The following is a 26,978-nucleotide window of genomic DNA, read 5'->3' on the forward strand; positions in this document are numbered from 1 at the left end:
ACAGATTGTGTTAATGGGGGAATTGAGCAATTTTATTTTCTTCAACCTGTGGTAAAAATGTGTTACTGTATGGCCTGCTTTAGACCCCATACACACTATTAGATTTTCTGCAAATTTTTATCTTCAGATTTACCAAAACCATGCAGTGCAAGGGCCTGCCTGATTGCATACAAATTGAAACTCTTAAAGAGGAACTAAACCCTGTGAAAGTTTTGCTTAAAAAAAACTACAAGAGAAAGGCGTAGCATACTAGCTCATTATGAATTACTTACCTGAGATCGAAGCCCCTGCAGCGACTCTCGTTCCTCTCCTCCGCCGCCACCATGATACCCGGAGTGACTTCCGGGTATCGCTGCTCCAGTGCTGTGACTGGCCGAAACAGCGATGACATCACTCCCGCGAATGCGCGTGGGAGCGTTAGGGACGACGCGGTCCCATTCATTAGCGGCACGCTCAGTGTGCGCCGTAGACATCGGTGCAGTCTTCTCTGCAAATATCTCCTTAACCGTGTAGGTTAAGAAGATATTTCTTGCACCTACAGGTAAGCCTTAATCTAGGCTTACCTGTAGGGCCAAGTGGTCTGTAAGGGTTTTCAACCACTTTAAGGTTTTACCTCATATTATATGGTTTTGGTAAATCTGAAGACAAAAATCTACTATCATGTTCTGATAGTGACCCGCTTGTTCCATTGTCCAGCTGTCTGCACTCCATGTGAAGAATGCACTAATTTTTCTTTTACATACCTTTTTATTACAGGGATCGATCAAAGACCAGCTCAAAGCTTATGGTGCACTCACAGAAAATGTCACCCGGCGATACACACGGCAGATTCTGCAAGGAGTGTCATACTTACATAGCAATATGATTGTACACAGAGACATTAAAGGTAAGGAAGTGTAAGAAGATTGTTACTGCATTTTCCTATGAAGTCAATGGGACCAATACCACCTTATAAAAAACAGGAACAGTGAGGGAAAATGACCCTAAGTGCATTGCCCTAACTCTTGAATCTGAGCAATTTCTTCCACTCTCTGTCAAAAAAATTAAGAAAATGTGTATTGATTTTTTTTTTTTTTAATCATTGTAAGAACTAAAATACTAAAGATAACATGTAAATATAAAAATGTTATTCAAACTTAGGTTGGCCATACATTATACAATTTTCTGTACAATTTTCCTTAGATTTACCTTCAACTATGTAGTGCAAGGGCCTGCCTAATTGGATCTAATTGAAAATGTTGTTTAGTTTTGACCTCATATTATATGGTTTTTCATAAATCTAAAGGAAAATTGTACAAGAAAATTAAACATGTATTGCAACAACAGGAAGTTAAGGATGCTCTCAATTTGCATTTGACCAACTTTTTTTGTGACAAATGCAGGTTCAGTGCAAAGTCCCTTTGTATTATGGAACGCCCACAAGGCGTACATGCGTGGTATGTGTATACAGGCCGGGGCGAGACTTAAGAGGCAGAGGCGAATCACTGAGTTGACAAGCCATATTTCTAAATTGGAAACATTGAATAAACAAACAACATCCCCAACTCTCTCCAGTCAACTGACAAGGCTTAGGTACGATCTTAGATTACTTCTCCTTGAGAATTTTGAAAAAACAACCAAAAAACTTAAGATGAATTATTACACCACTGGAAACAAGGCAGGGAAACTACTGGCCCAGATCCTTAAAGGTCATAGGCATAAACTCAAAATTCCGTATGTGTTTCACCCTCAATCCAAACAAAAAGCGTATCATCCCCAAAAAAATGCAGATGCCTTAAGCTATTATTATGGATCCTTGTACAATCTGAAAGACGACCCCTCCACTACCCAACCTACTCCTGAGATTATAGATCAATTTCTGGGGCGATTGCCAATGCCTAAAGTGTCATCAGCCCAGTTGCAATCTTTAAATTTACCATTTACTGAAAAAGAAATTCTTGCGGTGATTGATTCGCTTCCCGCGAATAAGTCATTAGGCCCTGATGGCTTTAGTGGGGAATACTATAAATCTTTCAAAACTGTGTTGTCCCCATTCTTGTTGCAGGTGTTCCAATCTGCCTCTGCTTCTTTCCCACCTGATATGTTGGAAGCTTTAATTGTTGCTTTGCCTAAACCAGGGAAGGAGCCCACCTCACCTCCGAATTTTCGCCCAATTTCTTTATTAAATATCGATCTCAAGATTTATGCTAAATTGTTAGCTATGCGCCTAGTGGATATTCTCCCAACAATTGTACACCCCGATCAAATGGGTTTTACAAAGAACAGACAAACATCAGATGCTACGCGTCGAATGATCAATATCATTCATCTAGCACGGGTGCAGCGAAGGCCTTCTCTGCTCTTATCGTTGGATGCGGAGAAGGCCTTCGATCGAATCCACTGGATGTACCTGGCCAAAGTGCTGGAATCCTTTGGGTTTTCTGATGGCATTCTGTCTGCTATTTTAGCCCTATATTCTAAACCAGGGATCTCCAAACATTCTAAACAAAGGGCCGATTTATTGTCATTCAGACACTTGGAGGGCCGGACTTTGGCCAGCAGGAGTGGAATTTTTCCTGGCATCATTGTTAGTAAACATCTGGTATTAGGGGGAGGAATAGTGCCCCATTGCTGGTATCATAGGGAGGAATAGTGCTCTATTGGCTGTGTCAGTGGGAGAAATGGTGCCCCCTATCCCCTTTAATATTTAATTTGCTGATGGAACCACTTGCCATTTACATTAGGACTCACCCTGATATAAAGGGTTTCAGGTGGGGAAACATACACATTCAATTAGTCTTTTCGCAGACGACATTATAATAATCCTAACGGAGGTGGACTCATCCCTGGCGGCAACATATGATGCGTTACAACTGTTTAATAAGGTCTCTTACTACAAAGTTAATGATAGCAAATCATTTATTTTGGGTCTCGGTATTGACGCATCTACTTGTACAAGACGTAAAGCACGGTACCCCTACGTCTGGAACACGGAGGGCATAAAGTACTTAGGTATCACGTTGACTGCTCATGTGAATGATTTGGTAAGGGCCAATTATGATTCCTTCCTCAATAGCCTTGGCAACATACTGCAGGACTTGTCCTGGAGGGAATCAACTTGGTCTGGGCGATGATGTCCCCCATAGGCGTACTATATCCAATATGCTGTACATGATCTTATAAGGTATATTAAAATGCTTTTTGCCAAGACTGCTTTTTAGTATACATCTCTCATTCAAAGAGAGGGCCAAGTTAGGGCTCTGTGTCTGAATGGATACAGGAAGCTCTGACTCGGCTTGGGTGCCCCCTGTAGCAAGCTGCTGGCTGAAGGGCACTCAAAGGAGGGAGGGGCTAGGACCAGCAAAGAGGGACCAGTGAAGAGGAGGATCCGGGCTGCTCTGTGCAAAACCAACTGCACACAGGAGGGAAGTATAACATGTTTGTTATTTAAAAAAAAAAAAAGCCTTCACAATCACTTTAAGTTCAGGATATCCTAACAAGACTTAACAACATCATTCCAAAAATTGCTAGTAAGGCTGTTAGCCCAGGTCTGCAACATGAGGTAAATCACGTTAGTGCGCTGTAGTATTCCTTTAGTATTGTAGAAGGGATTATAGTATTTGTACAGGAATTTCCATGACTCAAAGGAGTTGCACAGTGGAGCAATGCCATTTCTGGATCCGTCTGAGAGGCAATATTCAAGAAACAGTATGTACTATTGCTGATATACTAGATAGCACAGCATACAAGCAATGAGAGATACCACAGGAAGGCTGAGTAAGAGAGATAAAGGCCCAGCTCCCTCCGCTATGGCACATTGCCTGGCTGTTTCCTGGATTTCCAAACCTGTACTCGTTTATAACAATGGGAAGGGAGACCGGATTCTCTTGTGAACATATGATATTACAGATGTTTTACCCATTATGTGCAGGTGCCAATATTTTAAGAGACTCAGCTGGGAATGTAAAACTTGGTGACTTTGGGGCCAGCAAACGCATCCAAACCATCTGTATGTCTGGGACCGGAATTAAATCGGTGACAGGGACCCCGTACTGGATGAGTCCAGAGGTGATCAGCGGAGAAGGATATGGGAGGAAAGCGGATGTGTGGTAGGTATTTCAGAATAATTCCTAGTGACAGATGAACTGAATAAATGTGAAAAGAACACTATGAATACATATGAATAGCCAAGGCAATAACCTGTCAACATGACTTAGAAATAGCAATACAAAAATGAAACCTGAGAAAACAAATGAATGAATCCTTTCCTAAAATACTGAACCTTCCAAAACCGTATTTATAAAAAAATAAAAGCATGTTAACTATGCCAAAAAATACAGGCTGCTGTAGATAATTATATACAGTGTGTTAATGAATCACATAAACCATCCTGCATGAATTTGGATCTGTCTGTCCGTTTTCATCCGATCCGACCCAACCCGCTGGACGGATAGCGAACGTATCGCCATATGTCTGTTTTCAGTGGATCTTGTCTGATTATATGCCAGGCGGGTGTCAGCGGACACATATTAGCTGATATCCGCCTCCCCATAGAAGTCAATGGGTGGCCCGATCGCCTGAAAAAACGGACAGGCGGATCCAAGTGGTCCGATCATATAAAATGGGCCTTAAAGCGGGGTTTCGGGCATAATTTATTTTTATTTTTGCAAGCCAAAATTAATGACATTAAATAGTCCCTTAAACATATTAACCACTTAAGCCCCGGACCTTTAGGCAGCTAAATTCCCAGGCCAGGTTTTGCGATTCGGCACTGTGTCGCTTTAACAGACAATTGCGCGGTCGTGCGACGTGGCTCCCAAACAAAATTGACGTCCTTTTTTTCCCACAAATAGAGCTTTCTTTTGGTGGTATTTGATCACCTCTGTGGTTTTTATTTTTTGCGCTATAAACAAAAATAGAGCGACAATTTTGAAAAAAAATGCAATATTTTTTACTTTTTGCTATAATAAATATCCCCCAAAAACATATATACGTTTAGGCCGAATTCTTCTACCTATTATCGATTGGTTTGCGCAAAATTTATAGCGTTTACAAAATAGGGGATAGTTTTATTATTTGTTTTTACTACTAATGGCGGCAATCAGCGATTTTTTTCATGACTGCGACATTATGGCGGACACTTCGGACAATTTTGACACATTTTTAGGACCATTGTCATTTTCACAGCAAAAAATGCATTTAAATTGCATTGTTTATTGTGAAAATGGCAGTTGCAGTTTGGGAGTTAACCACAGGGGGCGCTGAAGGAGTTAGGGTTCACCTAGTGTGTGTTTACAACTGTAGGGGGGTGTGGCTGTAGGACTGACGTCATCGATCGAGTCTCCCTATAAAAGGGATCACTCGATTGATGCAGCCGCCACAGTGAAGCACGGGGAAGCCGTGTTTACATACGGCTCTCCCCGTTCTTCAGCTCCGGGGAGCGATCGCGAGGGGGCGGCTAGAAACGAATAGCCGTGCCCTCGTCCGGGTTGCTCCCCGCGGGTTTCCGACCGCCGTTTCTGTGGACGTACATATATATGCGGCGGGCGTTAACCGGTTAATAGCTCCCCAATCGTTCCAGAAATCATTGCAAACACTTGCCTTTTATCCTCGAGCTCATGTTGTGGCAGTATCTATCATATGTGTGGGCATGTAAAGCTCGGTTCCTTTTTCTTCCTGGTTTTCAGGGAGAGGTGCATGCTGGGCTATATTTAGGTACAGTAATGCCCAGAGACTCCTGGGAAATGAGTGTCATCATTTCCCAGGAGGCAATGGGGTCTTAGGACAGGAAGTTGAACCACCTAGGACTAGGAAGTAGGCAGATTACGAAATCTGCCTGGTAACAGCCAAATAGAAGTGAGTAAAAAAAAATTTTAACAATTTTTTTTTTACATTAAAGGCAAGCTGTTAATAGACAGTTCATTTTTAGGGTGGAACTCCACTTTAAGCTAAAAACAAAAAAAAAGCTTGATGTTCAGGAGGACTGTTTTTCGAAGTGTAACCCTGTTCTTTTCTTCTGTTTGTCCTAAAGGAGTGTGGCATGCACGGTTGTGGAAATGCTGACAGAGAAACCACCATGGGCGGAATACGAAGCCATGGCTGCCATTTTCAAAATAGCTACTCAGCCAACAAAGCCCAGACTGCCGGACAATGTTTCAGATTCCTGTAGAGATTTCATGAAAGCAATATTTGTGGAAGAGAAAAGGAGGCCCACAGCGGAGGAACTTTTAAGGCATCCTTTCGTTAGTCATAGTATTTAATTTTTTTGTCAGTGTAGACAATGTAAACAAATGAAGGATTACACAGTGCAAAAAAATGGAATCCATAAAGACATTGTGTCTTCCTGCTGCTTGTGTTCATCAAGAGGCCACAGAGTCTTTAGACATCCCTGGGATATAATAGACACTGCTGGAAGGACACATACCATCAACACACTGCCACAAGTCATACAAATGTATCAAGCAATATAGTCCTGGAGAACGGTCGGAGGTCAAAGAATGTATCTTTCCCTTAACATTGTTTATTGGAATTATTTTATTTCATGAAACACTAAACTCAAGGCAGATCTTAAAGTGGTTGTAAACCTCAGACGTGAAATATGAACAAAGCATATCCCTCTATAATGTGTACTTGTCTCAATCCAGAGCACTAAGTGTCATTTCTATCCACTGCTTTGTTCCTCTGCTATTGGCATGAGTCACTTCTGAAAAGTTTTCCTGACACCAAGAGAAAAATGGTGACAGGGGAGGGATCACCAGCTGATTCACAGCCTCAGCTCTGTTCCTGTGTGGTATGTGAAGGGGGTGTGTCCCTTCCCTCCAACTTCTGATTCCCACCCCCTGCTTTTCAGAACTTAGAGATCTTGTGTTTGTCTTGGTGGGATCCACACTTGCACATGACATCACACATCTGAGAAAAGGGAATAGGGGCTTCTTTGGCTGGCAGGTTGATGAAGCTGTAAAAATTTCAAGTTTGCAAAAATGTACTAATTAAATTAGTACACATAAAGGATGAAGGATGTATAAAGGATGTAACAACACTTCATGTCAGCATGGGCCAGATATGGCTTCCAATGAATGTCTAGGTCTAAAGACTAAGCACCTTCATACATGGGCCCATTGGATTCTGGTGGTCCAGAGGGTACCACATTCCAATACTAGGGCCAGATATGGCTTCCAATGAATGTCTAATGCCGCATACAGACGGTTGTTTTTCGGCATGAAAAAAAATGTAATTTTTCAGCATGTCCAAAAAACTACGTTTTTCCAACTTCACCATTAAAAACGACGTTGCCCCCACGCCATCGTTTTTGAAAAATGATGAACAAAGCGTGGTGACGTACAACACGTACGACGGCACTCTAAAGGGGAAGTTCTATTCGCCTTTGGGCTGCTTTTAGCTGATTCCTTGTTAGTAAAAGACGATTCACGCTTTTTTGTCTGTTACAGCGTGATGAATGTGCTTACTCCATTATGAATGGTAGTTTTACCAGAACGAGCGCTCCCATCTCATAACTTGCTTCTGGGCATGCGCAGGTTTAAAACGTCTTTTTGGCCACACACGATCATTTTTTACAACACGAAAAACAACATTTTTTTCAGAAGCCGAAAAACGATGTGAAGCCCACACACGATCATTTTAAATTACGTTTTAAAAAATTTCGTTTTTTTTTAATGCCCGAAAAACGACCGTGTGTACATGGCATTAGTCTAAAGACTATGCACTTTCATACATGGGCCCATTGGATTCTGGTGGTCCAGAGGGTACCACATTCCAATACTAGGGCCAGATATGGCTTCCAATGAATGTCTAGGTCTAAAGACTAAGCACCTTTATACATGGGCCCATTGGTTTCTGGTGATCCAGAGGGTACCACATTCCAATACTAGGGCCAGATATGGCTTCCAATGAATGTCTAGGTCTAAAGACTAAGCACCTTCATACATGGGCCCATTGGATTCTGGTGGTCCAGAGTGTACCACATTCCAATACTAGGGCCAGATATGGCTTCCAATGAATGTCTAGGTCTAAAGACTAAGCACCTTCATACATGGGCCCATTGGTTTCTGGTGATCCAGAGGGTACCACATTCCAATACCAAGGCCAACAGGCTTGCAGTTGAGTTTATGAAAAAGGCAGAATCATTCCTAAACAGTCTTGTGTATTGACAGCTTTAAACATTTATAAAGAGAATGGGATTTGAAGGTCTATTATTCTGGGGAATACTGGCCACTCTAGTCCATGCTATATCTAGTATATCGTATAGATTATCTGAAATGAATCACCAGTGTTATTGATTGTAAATCAGGCACAGTGGCTACAATAGTCTACAATGCTGTGTTCTTGTTGGCACACTTTTCAAAAGCCCCATTCTTCCTTCATAACTGTTATGCCTCCTACACACGATTGGTTTTCCCGACGGGAAAACTGTGACGAGAGCTTTTGGCCAGGAATCCTGGCCGTGTGTATGCTCCTCGCAGTTTTTCCGACGGGAAAACTGCCCGGACAAAAAAAAGAGAACCAGTTCTCTTTTTTCCCGCCGGGAAAACCAGCTGACTTTTTCTCTGCGTTTTTTGGGAAAAACTGCGATGAAGCATACACACGGCCGGGATTCCCGACCAAAGCACCATCGCAGTTTTCCTGTCGGGAAAAAACGGCCGTGTGTAGGGGGAAAGACTGACCAAGCAGGTTCTCGGCTTTCCCCCTTCGGGATTTCCAACGGGAACTTTTCCCGTCGGAAATTCCACACGTGTGTACGGGGCATAAGACTCTTAGGGGGAGATTTACTAAAACTGGAGCTCTCAGAATCTGGTGAAGCTGTTCATGGCATCCAATCAGCTTCTAACTTCAATTTGTTCAGTTAAGCTTTGACAACGAAACTCGGAAGCTGATTTTGCACTCTCCAGTTTTATTAAACAACCCCATAACTATATCTGCTGTCTAGTTTTTTCACACATTTCCCTTTTATGGACCAATGTCATTACACCAGCACAGTGCCTTCAAGTGGGAAAGGTCATTTTTTTATACAGTGACAGCAAAAATGCATTTCCTAAAAAGTGAAATTAAGAAAAAAATACACATCCTATATTTTAAACAAAAATGGAATAGGCAGCACTAGAGAAAAAATAACATTCAGTATAGTTCTTAGGCTATTGCCAAAGACCAACATAATGGAGGAAATTGTACCTGATCATTTTCCTTCTATTATTAATATCTAAAATATGGCAAAGGAGGGTGAACCATATTCTACCATTGACCACTGACCCTGCAGAAGATTGGTGCAGATTAGATATGTGTACTGTTATGTGCATCATGTTGTAGCAGTAACATTTCCCTATAATTATCTAACCAATTTACTAGTTTCCGAGCTCACATATTGGTTTGTTTTTGGAAAGTAAGATGTTGTGGGCACCATAATAATGGCAGCAGAGTTACGGGGAGAAGCACCAAGCCTCAACATTTACATACTGATCATTTGTTTCTATTTTGGCCACTACAGAACATATATGGCTAAATTTAGCAATAAAACTGTAGAGAAAGGGGAAGTAAAGTGGATGTTCAGGGGAATCACAAGACTCACCATAGTTCAAAAAACATGAAGCCATATTTTATTTTGTTTGTCGCATATAGTTAAGGTTGTTGTGAAGGAAAGCACAATCCAACAGCAGTTTCTGTGAACATAATGACATGAAGCAAGGCATGGAGCTGGTTTACAATAGCATCTTTATTCAGGTGAGGGCAGCATTGTATGTGGGTTGCCGTCATGACAAGGCTTGCAGCACTTTTGAACCTGAACTTAGTTTAGTTTGTGCCTTTTGTGAAATGTGATATTGAATACAGGATACATCTTTATTTTAGCAAAAAACAAAAATGTATGAAATAAACCTCTAAGCCAGGGGTCGTCAAACTACGGCCTTCCAGTTGTTCAGGAACTACAATTCCCATCATGCCTAGTCATGTCTGTGAATGTCAGATTTTTACAATGCCTCATGTAGTTCCACCACAGCTGGAGGGCCTTAGTTTGAAGATCCCTGCTCTAAGCAAATGCCTTTGGAAGCTGATAGGAAGTGATGGGGGACTTGGATGTGCTAATAGAAAGGAATAGTTTCCTAGTGAGTGTAAGCAGTGTTATGATTTACAGACATAGGCCCGGATTCACAAAGCACTTGCGCCGACGTATCTCCAGATCCGCCGCGTAAGTGCAAATATGCGCCGTCGTATCTGTGCGCCGGACCCACATACTAAGATACACCTAAAAACAGGCTTCATCCCACCGACGTAATTTGTTTACGCTGTCGTACAGTGGGCGCATATTTACGCTGGACGCATGTGGCGCTCCCATTGATTTTCTATTCAAATATGCAAATGAGGGAGATACGGCGTGTCACGAACGTACGTGCGCCCAACGCAAGTGCGCGTAAGTTATACGTATGTCGTAAAGTTATGCCCCATAAAGGAGGTGTAACTGAGCAGCATCCATGCAAAGGGCTGCACCAGGGAACACAAGCTGGTGTATTTTACGTTGGACGTGATTATGACTAGGCGTAGGTTACGTTCACGCCGTAGGCAGTGATCCGTCGTATCTTAGGGAGTAGTTCCGACGTGATTCTGAGCATGCGCACTGGGATGTGTCCACGGGACGGCGCATGTACCGTTCGGTATACATATCTGTCTGGCGCTCGGCCCATCATTTGCATGGGGTCACGCCTCATTTGCATGGCTCACGCCCACTTCCACCTACGCCGGCTTACGCCTAGGAAACTCAGCGCAGTTTTGGGAGCAAGTCCTTTGTGAATTTTTATACTTGCCTCTCTGCGCTGCGTCGGCGTAGCATATATTATTTGCGCTACGGCGGCGTAATTTGCGCCCGCTCTCTGTGAATCCGGGCCATAGTCTAAAGGACAGGCACACAGAATTGCATACAATATAAAGTGTAGTCTCATTCATGCCAAGCAAGAGCACAGCAGGGGTTGCCAATACTTTCCAGGCCTTATATACCGTTTATATTTCAGCTATAAATAAGCCTTACGGTTGGTTCACCCCTTAGGGTAAAAGTTTGTGGAAGCTACAAGAAAACTGTATTGTTGATGTTATTGGGGTTGCTATGGGCAATGCCACATTTTTCATTAATAATTACTTTCATAAATGACCCAAATACATTCTGTATATGTTCTTTTGGATTGAGAGTGGGGTCAATGAACTCAGACTGGGATTAATATTTGAGTGAGTCCCTGAATATGAAAGACAATTTTGTATACATCACTGACTTGTATTTCACCTTTGTCTCTTTTGATAATAAAAATAGGAGTAATGTATTATGTGATAATGTTTTTGGTTGCTTGTACTTTATTTTTGCACTTCCTCTCATGGTAGGAAGACTGCAATGAGAGGAAAAAAAAAAAAGCTTAATCGTAACCAGCGGCTGTGAATTTCATTCTTTTTGCATAATATTTGCTGTGTATGGTTAAAATTAAACAACATGTGGAAATAACAATGTGAGGGAGAAGCAGGTGTGTACCTTGCTACAACTACCATTGTCAGTAGCCTAAATTAGCTCTGTATATTCTGACAGTCCACTAGAGGGCGAGTCATGCAGCAATTGTTTTCTGTTCACATGTGAATAGAATTAGAAGTGCTGTATGAGTCACCCTCTAGTGGATTGTCTGGATATATAGCACAAACTTAGGTCAGTGACAATGGCACTGCAAGACAGACGCACACCTTTTTCTCTCGCACAATGTTATTTCCATAATCTTTTTAGTTCATTTTAACCGCATTAAAAGATTAAATATGAAGAGGAATTCACTCAGGCTGCTGACTGCAATGGCTCAGCTGAAGAGGCATCAACTATTGCTCCAGGATGGGGAGATCTCCCCACCAGGGGCCTGAAAAGTCATAGGCACAAGGGGTTGCCCCATTACACCTTAAAAAGATCCATTTGATGTAGGTGGAGTTCTTTAATAATCACTTTTAGCAAAATGCTATTAAATTACTTACAATAAAATTGATGCTTATATGTTATAACTACAGCTATGACATCCTTTATACAAAAGTGTTATCCAAAGAGTTACAAAATGTGTAACGACAAGTGGAAAATTGCTGCTTTTCTGTAAAAGTTCTGTAAATTATGTGTATACATTGACTCTGTTATACTAAAATTGAGCAAAGAATTCTGAGTTCTAGTCACTAGCAGCCTATCAGAAGAATCCATGTTTTATTTCCCTGGGGAAAGCCCTGTTTCGGAGGGGAGTGGGTATCTGGTTTTGAGAGGTACCCACTCCCACTTATGGCTGAGCTTGCTGCAGCGAACACAGACAGAAGTTCAGCCCCCCTCCTCCTTCCAGCGCAGGGTCATTCATGCAGCGTGTTTCGTGTATGCGCAGTAGGTAACAAGCTGTGAAGCCACAAGGCTTCAGTGCCAATTTCCCTTAGCCGAGAAGGTGGCGGCAGCACCCGAGAGCCAATTGAAAAATCGGCTCGGGTGAAGATACTGCTGAATCGTGGAAAGGCAAGTGCCCTAATATTAACAGTCAGCAGCAACAGTGTTTGTACCTGCTGACTTTTTTTCAGGAGCCTAGAGCTCCACTTTAAGGAGCCAGGTGGCACTTTCATGCATTCTGCTCTCCAGTTCACTGTGCTGTGGGTGCCTGCAAAGGTTTCTATGGAAATATTGACTTTCAGGAAGTTAATATTTGCATAAAGTTTGGCCTGCCCCTGCTTCACACCTAACAGTGTTTGGGCCTGGTGATAGAGCTTTCAGACTTTCTTTAGATACCTGTTATACAGAAAGAGGAAAGGTCTGGTGTCCCCAGTAACACACTTCCATCCCTATAACATATAGTCAAACAAATTAATTTGCCCAGGACTTTAAATGAAGTGGGTACCGTTACCGCCAGTAAGAATAACAATAGTTATTACAGTATATAATTTATTCAAGTAAAATAGTTTACATGCATAGATAACACCAACAGTTGCCAATAAAAAAATACATAAACAAAAGATATTGGTACATAAATGTAGTATCGGTCAGAGGACACGGGCATCATACAACCCGACTAGTTTTGCAAGATCCAGCTCGCTCTTCAGGGGTGTGTAACACTGTACCTAGGATGAAAAAATATACATATATGTTTGGCAATATGGCACAGTATTGGTTTGTAAAGGCACAGGGTAGGAGGGGTTGTGGGTCCCCATACTCACCACTGCGCTTGACCATGGCTACAGGTGTGTGACCCCAAGACGGCGGCAGCAGGTGCCTCACCTGGAAGCTGAGGGGGCGGAGTCAGAAAGGGACCTCACCAAGGGCCAAACGGAGAGCAGGCATGGCATAGGTGTAGTGATGTATCCATAGAGACCTCATAGTCCATAAAAAGTATAGGCTGTGAACATAAGTATAGTAAATAAGTATAAGCTTAAGAATATGTATGAATGAAAGGCCTGGGCCAAAGATGGTAGGGACATGGAGATGGTAAGAAACGTGGGATAACAGAGGGATACTAGCAGATGACAAGATAGGAAAAAGAGGTGAACTGTGACTGTGTGTATGATGATGTATACCTAGAAACCTTGTTTTTCCATAAAGAGTATAAGCTATAAATATGTTTATCAAGTATCTGCAATAGTAAAGTAAAATCAATGAGTATTAGCATAAAGATGTGTACATCTCAATAAAGGGCCTGGGTCAAAGATGGTAGGGACCTGGAAATGATGGAAAACATAGGATAGCAAAGGGGTACTAGCAAGTGACAAGATAAGAAAGAGAGAGAGGAAAAAGGGGTGAACTTGGTTATGTGGAGGACTGTGTGATATCAAAAAACAAAACCAAAAAACAAAACAAAAATATATAAATATAAATAAATGAGTAATGAGATCTCAAGAAATGAGCTGTGTGTAAGGAATATAGGTGTGCCTAAATATAGCAAGGTGGATATAGTAGGTTCCTGAGTATGGTGAATATCCCAAGTATAAAAGTAATGAGACACAGCAGGCAATCTCCACAGCTGTGTGTTTCCTCAGTGAAGAGCCCAGAAGGCTCCGCCCCCAACACCATGTGTGGGTGGCTGACATGTGAGCGCAGAATGCGCACACTGTCATAGGGAGGCATGCATGTGCGAATGCACCTCCATGTTATCAGATGGTAAAGTGCGTCCAGCTGCGCTGACGTCGGCGGTCCCTTTCTGACTCCGCCCCCTCAGCTTCCGGGTGAGGCACCTGCTGCCGCCGTCTTGGGCCTGCACACCTGTAGCCATGGTCAAGCTCAGCGGTGAGTATGGGGACCCAGAACCCCACCTACCCTGTGCCTTTAAAAACCAATACTGTGCCATATTGCCAAACATATATGTATATTTTTTCATCCTAGGTACAGTGTTACACACCCCTGAAGAGCGAGCTGGATCTTGCGAAACTAGTCGGGTTGTATGATGCCCGTGTACTCTGACCGATACTACATTTATGTACCAATATATTTTGTTTATGTATCTTTTTATTGGCAACTGTTGGTGTTATTATCTATGCATGAAAATAATTTTACTTGAATAAATTATATACTGTAATAACTATTGTTATTCTTACTGGCGGTAACGGTACCCACTTCATTTAAAGTCCCGGGGCCAATCCTTTTGTTTGACTGTTTAGATACCTGGAACCTTATGATGGAGTATAATTCTGACTTGGTAGCTGAGTCTCCAACTGGAACTAGCATGCAGAAAGTTAAGTCAGATTGGAATCAAAATACCTGATCTGAAAACTTGTTTCAGAGGTACCAGCCTACATGGTCCAATCATGCATTATGTGTTAAGGCACTGCCTCTAATGTACATTGTGTCACTTATTATTCTGCATAGTGATAAGCAGGCCATAGATTATGCGATTTTCATGGTTGCAGGAAAGAAAACCACTAGATTCCCCCATCAACAGTATTGATGGGGGAATCCCTCCCGCACAGGCATTGTGTTCTCCTAGAGAGTGGGGGGGGGGCACCAGGAGCCATCCCTTCTGGGAGAACACAGTGAATACTGCTAGCAGCTATAGGCACTGGCAATAATTGCATGCGACATACTGGTTGTACCCAAAACGATTGATGGAGCGACTTTGGTACAATCAGCCTGCCCATAGATGGATTAAATCTCTGCCAGTCCCTGCTGAGCCAGCCAAGATTTGATTAATTCATGGCCACCTTTAGTGCATTAATTTTGAATGGGTTGCCAATATACAGGAATGGACAAAAAATAAAAAATAAAATCTTCTAGTAGTACATTATTATCTGGTGGGGTGCATTGCAATGCTTGCACATCTGAGCTGCAGTGACTTGGTGTGCCATTAAACATAAATGGCACCCTAACACATATTACCACAGGTTTCCTTTATATTAAATCTATTTTTCAGTGTAGGGTCTAAAATGACCTGATCAGAGCATCTAAGTGTTGAGGCCTTCCAGATAGTAGTAGATTCTAAACCTGGATTTTGTTTTTGCCATATAAACTACATTGGATTAGGAGTAATTGTTACCAAAAAAACGTCTTAGTGGGCTGCATGTGGCTCATGGAATTCTGGGACAGCTGTGATAAAAAATGGAAAAAACATATTTAGAACACCTCATCCCATCCCTTAGTGTTTAGATACAGAAACTTGATGTGGTCTTATGCAGACCATAAATGGGTCTAATTCCGACCGATTTGACGATCAAAAATGTGTGCATTTTGTGATCCGATGGTGCCATTGAGTTTTGTCCCATGGTATATTTCTCCCATGGTTGTCCCATCATTGATTATAAATTCATTCGTTTTTCCAAAAATTTCCAACATGCCCAAGCACTCAAATTAGATGGCCACACAAAAATTGTCCGTTGCTGCTGTGCCACTAATGGTCACAAATTAAACGATTGTTCAAAGGTGCGATTTATGAATGAAAAATCGTTCAGAATTCGACATGTGCATGGCTGGCATTAAAGGGATGGTAAAGGTTTGTTTTTTATTTTCTAAATAGGTTCCTTTAAGCTAGTGCATTGTTGGGTCACTTACCTTTTCCTTCAATTTCCCTTCTAAAGTTTTTTTTTCTTTGTCTGAATTTCTCACTTCCTGTTTCTCCTCAGTAAGCTTTCCCCCATCATCTGGCTGGGGGTTAGTCAGCCAGAACAGCTTACTGAGGAGCAACAGGAAGTGAGAAATTCAGCCAAAGAAAAAAAAACATTTAGAAGGGAAATCGAAGGAAGAGGTAAGTGAACCAACAATGCACTCGCTTAAAGGAACCTATTTAGAAAATAAAAAAAAACCTTTACAACCCCTTTACGTCAAGCAGATTTATTTCTGTGATCTTTCATTTCACATGGCAGCAGATCACAGCAGCTTGATAGGAGTACCAGCAATGGAAGGGCACCTTCACCCTTTTTCTCCACCCTCTCTTCTCCTTCTCCAAGGTAATTGTTCACCAGCGGCGCTTAGACGCTCACTCTCCAGTGGGTATTTGGCGCCTAATCAATCAAAATAACTTGCTACAGACCAAAGATGACTTGCCTTGTATATAGCTGAGCTGTAGACACATATGCCTGTACAAACAGAAGCTTTAGGACAAGTCATAAATATTCTATTGTAAATCCAGAGATAACAATTTAGCATTTTTAAATGTCAATTATTGTTTATATATTTTTATCCTTTGTAATCAAGATTTTTTTAATAAATTTCAATTTAAGAAAACCAAAACAATTGGATTTTCTGTGTAATGTGTTGGGTTATGATATTGTAAAACTGCCATATACTTTTTATCATTTTGCTTTTAAGTTTCCAGGAAAGATAAAATTCTACTGGTACTATAGGTAATGTGAAGGTATATTATAATGATTTCCACCCTAAACACACTCTTCTTATCTAGTATATGGATTAATGGTATCATATGGATTCATGGTAAAGCTATGATTAAAGCATAACTCCACTTTTGTTGGAAAAAAAAACATTCCCCTCTGGGTGATCTATGCACATTGCAAGGATTATAACAACCTTTGTGGCAGATTCCTACCTTTTGTTATTCTGAAGTTATCAATGTGTGTTTGTCTGTGCCTCTGTACTGGGAGTGGTTTCATAATTAACTGTCAGATGTGCAGCTGCAGGGCACGAATAAGAAAATCTGCTGGGCCTGCATCCCTTAAGGCCCCGTACACACGAGAGGATCCATCCGCTGAAAAATCTCAGCGGATCGGTTTCAGCAGATAGATCCCCTGGTGTGTACGTTCCAGCGGAAATTTATCCGCGGATATTTCCGATTTCCAGCAGATAAAAATTTGTAAGCATGCTAACAAATCTATCCGCTGGAATCGGCTCCAGCGGATCGATCCGGTGGTCTGTACAGACTCACCGGATCGATCCGTCCGAACCCGTCCCTCGCATGCGTCGTAATGATTCGACGCATGCGTGGATTTCCTTATATGACAGCATTGCGCACGTCGCCGCGTCATCATCATCGTCAATTATGCGCAGATTTGGATCCGATGATGAGTACATGCCAACGGATCCAAATCCGCCAGAGGATTTATCCGCTGATACGGTCCGGCGGACCGTATCCGCGGATCAATCCTATCGTGTGTACCAGGCCTTAGACGTACTCCTATTGAAATTATCTCTCCAAAAATTACATTTTTGTTGCAGGGGATGCCTGAAATCTGACTTGTATCTTAGGCAGGCTTCTGGGAAAATTAGTGAGCCAATCACACACAAGCAAGAAATGATGTTTCTGCGGAGTGGTCAGTACACACTCTGTGTACAGAACAACTCTATGTAGCCATATTGCAATGTATTCTCAGAAAATTAGAGTGGCTGCAGATTAAAAAGGAAAGGTCATTTTTAATAACATTCAAATACAATATGATTAGTGTCGCAATTATATGTGCTATATTATGTTTTCTTTATTTGCTATTTTGTTTTGCAGCTCAAAAAGCGTCCCCGGCAGCTTGCGCTACACTATTAGTGTTGCGCCAGTCTTATGGGGCGGACTGGGCTGAGAGGCAAATTAGTCTAGCTCCCCCATAAAGCGAGCGCTTCCGGTATTCAGACGGCAGGCATTCCGCAACTGTTTGAGGGGTGGCGGGCGCCCCTTCTAATTTTGACTATCCTATCATCCTGGACCACAAACCTTCCTCACTGTGCTATATGTTTTCTGCTGCACCATTGGCATATCTTCTTAGTCCTCTCCATAAAATTATCAGAAATTTGTGCTTAAAGTCGAACTATAGGCAACACTTTTTTCTTCCATTTTGGATAGAGTAAGGGAGGGTTATAGCCCCTGTCAGTTTATTTTTTTACCATCCCTGTCCCATTGCAGAGATTTCCCTTCACTTCCTGCCTCATAGCCAAACAGGAAGTGAGAGGAAATCTATGCAAATTAAGAGCTGAGTAATCGGCTCTCAAACTTGGCAGATGTTCCTGCTTGGATGGTAAAAGAAGAACTGACCATTGTCTTGGCCCCTTCTCTTTTCTGTCAGATCTGTCAGATCAAAGGGATGTTGACAGCGACCAGTGACCAATCGTCTGGTCATCTTGTTTAGGGGTTGGTTGCTGGGAGGTATCTACACTCATGACTATGTCCCAGGTACACTTTATGATATATTCATATCACTGCGAATATCCATATTATAGTTCAGCGTGACATTTGCTTGAAAGCGAATACACAAACGTCAGGTCTTTATTTATTTTTTGCCAACAGGTTTTAAAAGTGAAGTTTGATATATTTTTTTATTTTTTCATTTAGAAATCACAAAAATGCACCATCGGTCCAATGCTGCATCTGTCCCCTGCCGGCTCTAAAGCCACGTACACACGATCGGTTCATCTGATGAAAACGGTCTGATGGACCGTTTTCATCAGACGAACCGATCGTGTGTGGGACCCATCGGTTTGTTATCCATCGGTGAAAAAACTAGAAACTTGTTTTAAAATTATATGATGGCTAAAAAAACGATAGAAAAAAACGATCATCTGTGGGCACGTCCATCGGTTAAAAATCCACGCATGCTCAGAATCAAGTCGACGCATGCTTGGAAGCATTGAACTTAATTTTTCTCAGCATGTCGTTGTGTTTTACGCCACCACGTTCTGACACGATCGTTTTTTTAACCGATGGTGTGTAGGCACGACTGATGAAAGTCAGCTTCATCGGATATCTGATGAAAAAATCCATCAGTCCGTTTTCATCGGATGAACCGATCATGTGTACAGGGCATGAGACTGAGAACTAAACAATCAAACACCACTGATCACTCGGTTCTCAGAGCTCCCTGATCAGTCCTCCTGATCCCTGTCAGCCAATGTCCAGCTGATAGTTCTGACTCTGCACAGCTTTGGTTGGATCCCCAGGTCATTGCTGGAGCAAACTCATAGATTGGAATACCAATTGAGGGTCGACCTTCAATTCATGCCTGCATGAGATTCTTGGGCCTGATGGTAGGCTTCCTATGAGGCCTTTCTAGACTGGTCCTTTGTCCACCCCATATGTCTGACTTGCAAGGCCAGACTCTTGCTGGCAATGTGAATTTACAGGAGACAAAACGATTAGCAAACCAAGGATAAGGAAAATTGCTTTATTGGTATAAAAACATCCAACATGAAAAACATGTTTTACAGCCCATGCTGTCCATGTATCATCAGAGAGGATTATTTTCAGTCTAATACCAGTAGCAGGTCCTATAATGTCAAGTCGTTTATGAATTGTAACAATAGGAATGTGATCTATTTAATCACTTGTAAGCAATGTAAAATTCGGTATGTGGGTTGCACCACCAGAAGGCCATAATAGATTGACTACACAATCATGTTTATGATACATACATACGTGAGCACTAGAGGGGCAGAGCAGAAAACCAAGAACTGGGCAATCAGTGGTCATGGGATTGCTCAGTTCTCAGTCCCAGAGCTGGCAGGGAACAGCTGCAGCATCAGACTAATGCTACAGACATATAGGTGAGTATGGATGTTTATTTTTTTGTTACTTCCCATGTTTCTCCTTTAATATTGGAGGATTTTCCATTTATCCCTGCTTTGGTAACAACCCAAAATGTTGGATTTTCTCACTTTCAGTTTCATCGACAATATTCACCAGGACAAGCAGAGAATGTAGATCACTCCAATGGGCAAACACAGCCAACAAAAGACAGAGGTTCTAATATACTACTCTAGCACAAGTTAAAAAAAGTTTATATACAATTTAAAGTGCAAGTAAGGCCTAATCCTACCTATTCTGGAAAAAAACATACTTAGCAATTTTTAATCCCCCTCTGGTTCAGTCACATGATCCTGCAGCTCTGGCTCAGGGAGTGCTCAAAAACAGATGGGAATTCTGGGAGTTGTGGCATCAAACATAGGCTCCCATGGCTCAGCCCTTGTTGGCGGGCGCTCCCTCATGTCTACAGCAGCCGTTAACTGGCATAGGAAAGCCGAACATGCGGGATCGCGTTCACCAAAGCAGTGTAAAAAATAGGTAAGTACACAGATCTTTTTACAGGTTAGGAAACATAGGCAGAAGCGGGGGACTTTTTTTGAGAATAGATAGTGGAATGCCTTGTACACACGATCGGTTTTCCCGTCAGTAAAAAGTCCGCTGGGAAAACCAAGGGCAAAACCTAGAACCTGCTCGGTAGCTTTTTCCCCCTACACACGGCCAGTTTTCCTAGCAGAAAAACTGCCATGAGAGCTTTGGTCGGGAAACAGGCCATGTGTATGCTCCACCGCAGACTTTACCCATAGGAAAACTGCCGGCTTAAAAACCGCCGGGAATCCCGGCAGGAAAAAAGAAAACATGTTCTAATTTTTCCCGCCAGGATTGCCGCCGGTTTTCCTGTCGGGAAAACTGACATGCAGTGTTGTAACTAACGGCGTTTAAATAAACGCCGTTAGGTAACGATGGGCCTCCTGAGGGTAACGAGTAATCTATCAGATTATATGCATTATTTGTAAAGGAATTTTGTAGTGCAGTTATACAGTATAGTACAGTACAGTATATGTCAGGCCCAGCAAATGCAATACTGTGTACAATTATTAATATCATCATCACACTCCACCTGCCCAGGCAGCAATACTGTACAATATAGATTCAGTGTGCACTGCGGCAGTGTCACTCACACTGCACACTGAATCTATATTGTACAGTATTGCTGGGCAGGTGGAGTGTGATGATGATATTAATAATTGTACACAGTACGAAATGTTCTAAAATACTGTATATAGTGTTTTTATTCTTCAATTAGTTAATATAAACATCTTTGATATTAAAGATGTTATAGAACGTAATTGCATTGTAGAATATAAAAAAAAAAATCTCAGTTACTTTGCCGAGTAACTAGTTACTTTGCCAATACAGTCACTAGCTCAATTACTTTTTCGGACAAGTAACTTGTAATTGTAACTAATTACTTTTTTAAAGGAAGATGAGCAACACTGCTGACATGGAGCATACACACGGCCAGTTTTCCTGGCCAAAAGCTGTCATGTCAGTTTTCGCATGGCCGCTCGCATGTAAGAGCTGCACGTCTCATAGGCCACGGTGCTGCGGCCGTGTCTCAGCCTCCCGCTTCTCCTGGCCATTTAAAGAACACACAACCGCAGACCTTGTTTTGTGAATGGCAAGGAGAAGAGAAAGGTTGAGACATGACCACAGAGCTGGGGATTGATAGTAGTGGGAGCCATTGGCTAGCGCTGCTGAAAATCAAATGCTGTGCTGAGTGAGCTGCCCACTCTGTGTCAATAGATGCAGACAGGGCAGCCTGGGAGCGAGCATGCATGGAAAGTGGCTTCTCACAGTCTGCATTTCACACAAGACTGTGCATGTGCTTTGGTTGGACTACTGCTGCCATGCCACCCCCTCCCAAATCAGCAATAGGAGTCTCCACCCCCATCTCTCTGAGCTCCTTAAGCAGCTGAGTACAGTGGTCACATGACCACTAAACTGAAAAAAATATATATATGCGCATCCGCACCACAAAAACAAGCAGACAACCAGCCAGCACTTGATAAGTGCTTCATAACCTCAAACTTGTAAACAAATCACAAAAAAAGTGCAGCTCTATCCAAAATGTATAATTGTGTATAACAAAATGTAATTTACAAAATGTGTATCAACAACTTTCATGAACAAAAGTGAACTAAGTTAATGTGTATCAAACAATTTCTCATACTATTATGCGGAAAAGAAAACAGTATAAGTTTAGAGCCATTAAAGGCAACTGGAAAGTGCAAAGTGTCCTAAATAAAATAAAAAAAGTGAAAAAGTAACAAGTCCACAGATGATCTTCTTAACCACAAACTTTTCCAGTGCTACCAATAGTGCTCCCATCGCCACCTTGTGACAGCCGTGTTGTGTGATAACATTCTACAAGTGGCATTCATGGAGAATTTCTATATACATTGCATACAGTGTATCTGGGACATTGTTCTCTTATTATTATACATTTTATACTTCACTAAACAAAAAGTCAGAGAGTTGCAGCCCGACAAGATTTTATATATATTAGGGCTGTGGCTATTCCTCGATTAATTGTTCATTTTTTTGATCAATCAAAATTCTTTTGATCGGTACGAGTGGTGCAACGGATCTTTAATGATCTGTGATCCGAACGGGTCACCATATGTGGATCGGCACACCACGTGATCCGCAGAGCTCCGCTGCTGCCTCGGCCATAGGAAAGGCCGCGGCTTCGCACTAGCTCCCGGAGCGGCGGTCAATGTTGGTCCACCCGGCGTCGGCCTAGGTGAGCCTAGAGCGGCACGCTGACATCACCCGGCCTCAACTGCTCATATTACAGTAGGGAGATGTCTGTGGATATTACAGTGGGGAGATGTCTGTGGATATTACAGTGGGGAGATGTCTGTGGATATTACAGTGGGGGAGATGTCTGTGGATATTACAGTGGGGGAGATGTCTGTATATATTACAGTGGGGTAGATGTCGGTGGATATTACAGTGGGGGTGATTGTGGATATTACAGTGGGGGAGATGTCGGTGGATATTACAGTGGGAGAGATATCTGTGGATATTACAGTGGGAGAGATATCTGTGGATATTACAGTGGGGGTGATTGTGGATATTACAGTGGGGAGATGTCTGTGGATATTACAGTGGGGGTGATTGTGGATATTACAGTGGGGAGATATCTGTGGATATTACAGTGGGGGAGAGGTCTGTGGATATTACAGTGGGGGGAGATGTCTGTGGATATTACAGTGGGGGAGATGTCTGTGGATATTACAGTGGGGAGATGTCTGTGGATATTACAGTGGGGGAGATGTTTGTGGATATTACAGTGGGGAGATGTCTGTGGATATTACAGTGGGGGAGATGTCTGTGGATATTACAGTGGGGGGAGATGTCTGTGGATATTACAGTGGGGGGAGATGTCTGTGGATATTACAGTGGAGGAGATGTCTGTGGATATTACAGTGGGGAGATGTCTGTGGATATTACAGTGGGGGAGATGTCGGTGGATATTACAGTGGGGAGATGTCTGTGGATATTACAGTGGGGGAGATGTCGGTGGATATTACAGTGGGGGTGATTGTGGATATTACAGTGGGGAGATGTCTGTGGATATTACAGTGGGGGGAGATGTCTGTGGATATTACAGTGGGGGAGATGTCTGTGGATATTACAGTGGGGAGATGTCGGTGGATATTACAGTGGGGGAGATGTCGGTGGATATTACAGTGGGGAGATGTCTGTGGATATTACAGTGGGGGAGATGTCTGTGGATATTACAGTGGGGGAGATGTCTGTGGATATTACAGTGGGGAGATGTCGGTAGATATTACAGTGGGGGTGATTGTGGATATTACAGTGGGGGAGAGGTCTGTGGATATTACAGTGGGGGGAGATGTCTGTGGATATTACAGTGGGGGAGATGTCTGTGAATATTACAGTGGGGAGATGTCTGTGGATATTACAGTGGGGGAGATGTTGGTGGATATTACAGTGGGGAGATGTCTGTGGATATTACAGTGGGGAGATGTCTGTGGATATTACAGTGGGGAGATGTCTGTGGATATTACAGTGGGGGAGATGTTGGTGGATATTACAGTGGGGAGATGTCTGTGGATATTACAGTGGGGAGATGTCTGTGGATATTACAGTGGGGGAGATGTCTGTGGATATTACAGTGGGGAGATGTCTGTGGATATTACAGTGGGGACTATATATGGTGGTGATCCGAAAAATGTATGTGCGTTATAATTAATTGAAATTAGTCGATTAAAAAAAATCGATTCATTGAATACGAAAATTTTAGTCAGTAACAGCCCTAATATATATATATATATATATATATATATACTCTGTATATTTATTATATGATTTTGTTTTGTTGGGGGGGTGGTATATTTAAATGTTTCTTTGGTAGTTGTGACCTGTATGCTATGGGCCCATACAGCCTCAGTAATACTGTAGGTACAGTATAGAAATATTTTACAGCACATTGTAAAACCACTTTTACATGTATTTATACTTTAAAAAACTGATGTATGGTGAGCTATGCATTCAGCAGAACTTCATATTTCTCATCATAGGATCCTCGCCCTCTAATAATTAGTCTCTGTGGCTTCTCTCCCAGCATGCCGTGCACTGTCACCACTGTTCCATAGTCAGCGTTTGTCCTGAAGAACATAAGGCACAACAGAATTACAGTAGAAATATACTTATGTAGAAATATAATTGTTATTAACAAAGATAAACAACAAAAACAAGTCCATATATTTGTTGTATTAATAAAGCATCAAAATATTCACAGGTATACAAGTATAATAAAAATGTAATTCTCAAATTTTCTTTAAAATCTGGAAACCGCACAAATGTTTGTTTGGGGGTTTCTATTAAGTGTAACCATATTGTTTTAGGAAAAGCCAGGGTTTGAAGACCAAACTATTTGTGAGAATCTAGTGTTTATCTAAAGAATTGCAGTGTCTTGTATTTGAAGCCAGCAGAAATCTGTGTATGGCAGTGAATGACATAGGACTGTTCTGCCTTTGGCAGTTTATAGTTGCTGATAGTACACATCACCCCATTATGTTTTCTTACCTTGCTGTGAAGGTGACTAGTAACATCTCTTTACTAGCAGATGTGTGGCTGACATGAGCCTCCAGCACCCCACTGCTGGGAGAGATGGAAAATACCTCTGTGTTGTTGTGTCTTTCTTGCTTGTCTAAAATAGACCAATATGCACATTGTTAGCTATTATTATATTACATTCTATTATACAATATTAGTAGCTTCCCACCAACATATTCAGCATCTCATAGGTCTTTATTACCGCAAAACACACTTTCTTCTCCAATGACATGGATCTATCCTGCTATGTACAATGAATGTATGGACAATAGGTGCAATGACAAGCATTGTGCTGTATGTTCCAGTGAATGAAAAACGCATGGAAATGATAAAATTCACGCAGACAAGAAGGGCTATTTACACCATCATGAAGCGCAAACACAAGTGAAGTCCACAAATGGAGTAGAATATAGAGGGTCTTTATTCCAAAAAGCACATACAAAATGTACGTGTCTTGATGCATTTTGTGCTGTTGTTCTTAATTATAATCTGTTCCCGCTGGCCGTCTGCATATATACAGCCGCTGGGTGGGTGGGCTTTAACACCAAGTTGCCACATACATGTGTCCATTGGGAACGACATTTCTGTGTTGAGATTGCACTCACTGCGTGCTTCCAGCACAATAACTAAGATGGCATGGCAGCTCCCGACGAATACGTGCAAGCGGAGCTGGAGGCTTGTGATCATGTGAACACTGTAACAGCCAATCACAGAGGTCACAAGGCCCCCGCCTCCCAGCATTTAAATCCTCTGAAAGGATCAGGGGTGACAGCGTCAGGGGGTTAAATTAAACCTTTCTATTGTCATCACATATTGATTTATTTTAGTCTCAGTGTGACTGCATTACTGGTTTTCTATGCTTCTCTATGTAGACAGATCATGGCTGGTGGGAGGAGCTGGCAGGGTGCTGTAAATAGCTTCTGTAAAATCTCACAGCACCCTGCCTCAGTACTTCTCAACTGCCCACAGACCTGATGCAAGCTGTGTGTGGTTGGTTCTCGAGAATAGTTATAAAAATATCAAAATGCCTTGATGGATGGATGGCAAACTGGAGGAATGGACATTGCTAGACAGAACATTTCTGTGCAGACTGTCCTAGGGTAACACCCATTTTGATGCTGATTGGACAAAAGAACTGAAATCCAATAAATGCTCCCCCTTCAGATCATATATTCCCGCAGCTCTGCCCCCCCCTTCAAATCACAGCCCTTAAAGCTCTGCCCCCTTCAAATCACAGCCCTACATAGTTCTGCCCCCCTTTCACATCATAGACCCCCTCCAGCTCTGCCTCTCTTCACATCACAGACCCAGGGTGCAGAACTGTTCTGCCTCCTGCTATCTGCCTTTGCAGGGATTTCCTCTCACTTCCTGTTTGGGACAGGAAGTGAAGGTAAATAACCCCAATGGGACACAGATGACAGGGGTTATAACCCTCCCTTACACTATTCCAAAATGAAAAAAAAATTTGTTTTGCCTTTAGTTCTACTTTAAATCCTTCGGGAGAAATCTGACATTCTGCAACCCCCAACACATATATTAATTCTGGGGCAGCAAAGCTTAATCGGTTTAGATTTCTTGTGAGTGATGCCCTGTAACTACAATGGAACCCATAGGGCAAAGATTGACAGCTTCCCTCTAAAGCTTCTCACACTTTTTTTGGGAAGCATCTATTTACCTTATGAAGTGTTTATCCAAAGGCACTGTAACAACCACCTGTAACCAGCATCTAATTAATTTGTATTGTGATTATTTTCTGATATATATAACTTACCCAGCAGAGCCATCCAGTAGCTCTTTGATCCACTTTTATTGAGGAGGAAAACCTCTCGTGTCCTTGTCTGTCCAACTAAGCATGTACCAAAATCCACCGTGCCACTTGATAGCTGAAGCACTGGCACTGTGACATACGCATTCAGTGCCACTTGCTGT

At 42.1% G+C, this 26,978-nt stretch overlaps 2 protein-coding genes across 5 annotated transcripts in view; one reads left to right on the forward strand and one right to left on the reverse strand.

The window, feature by feature from the left end:
• LOC120940127 (mitogen-activated protein kinase kinase kinase 3-like) overlaps window positions 1-6,493 on the forward strand; it is a 181,982-nt gene extending 175,489 nt beyond the window's left edge. For all 4 annotated transcript variants that reach the window (XM_040352789.1, XM_040352788.1, XM_040352787.1 and 1 more), the window contains exons 15-17: window positions 757-886; window positions 3,911-4,088; window positions 6,011-6,493. In XM_040352789.1, coding sequence (XP_040208723.1) covers window positions 757-886; window positions 3,911-4,088; window positions 6,011-6,239 — 537 coding nt within the window. In that variant the 3' untranslated portion in view covers window positions 6,240-6,493. The remainder of the gene's footprint in view (window positions 1-756; window positions 887-3,910; window positions 4,089-6,010) is intronic.
• Window positions 6,494-24,286: 17,793 nt separating this feature from the next.
• DLEC1 (DLEC1 cilia and flagella associated protein) overlaps window positions 24,287-26,978 on the reverse strand; it is a 135,701-nt gene continuing 133,009 nt past the window's right edge. Inside the window, exons 36-38 of the mRNA XM_040352791.1 lie at window positions 26,821-26,974; window positions 25,020-25,143; window positions 24,287-24,598 (exon numbers count right to left, since the gene is read on the reverse strand). Coding sequence (XP_040208725.1) covers window positions 24,475-24,598; window positions 25,020-25,143; window positions 26,821-26,974 — 402 coding nt within the window. The 3' untranslated portion in view covers window positions 24,287-24,474. The remainder of the gene's footprint in view (window positions 24,599-25,019; window positions 25,144-26,820; window positions 26,975-26,978) is intronic.

This window comes from Rana temporaria, chromosome 5 (genome assembly GCF_905171775.1).
Source record: "Rana temporaria chromosome 5, aRanTem1.1, whole genome shotgun sequence".
NCBI classification, from domain to species: Eukaryota; Metazoa; Chordata; class Amphibia; order Anura; family Ranidae; genus Rana; species Rana temporaria.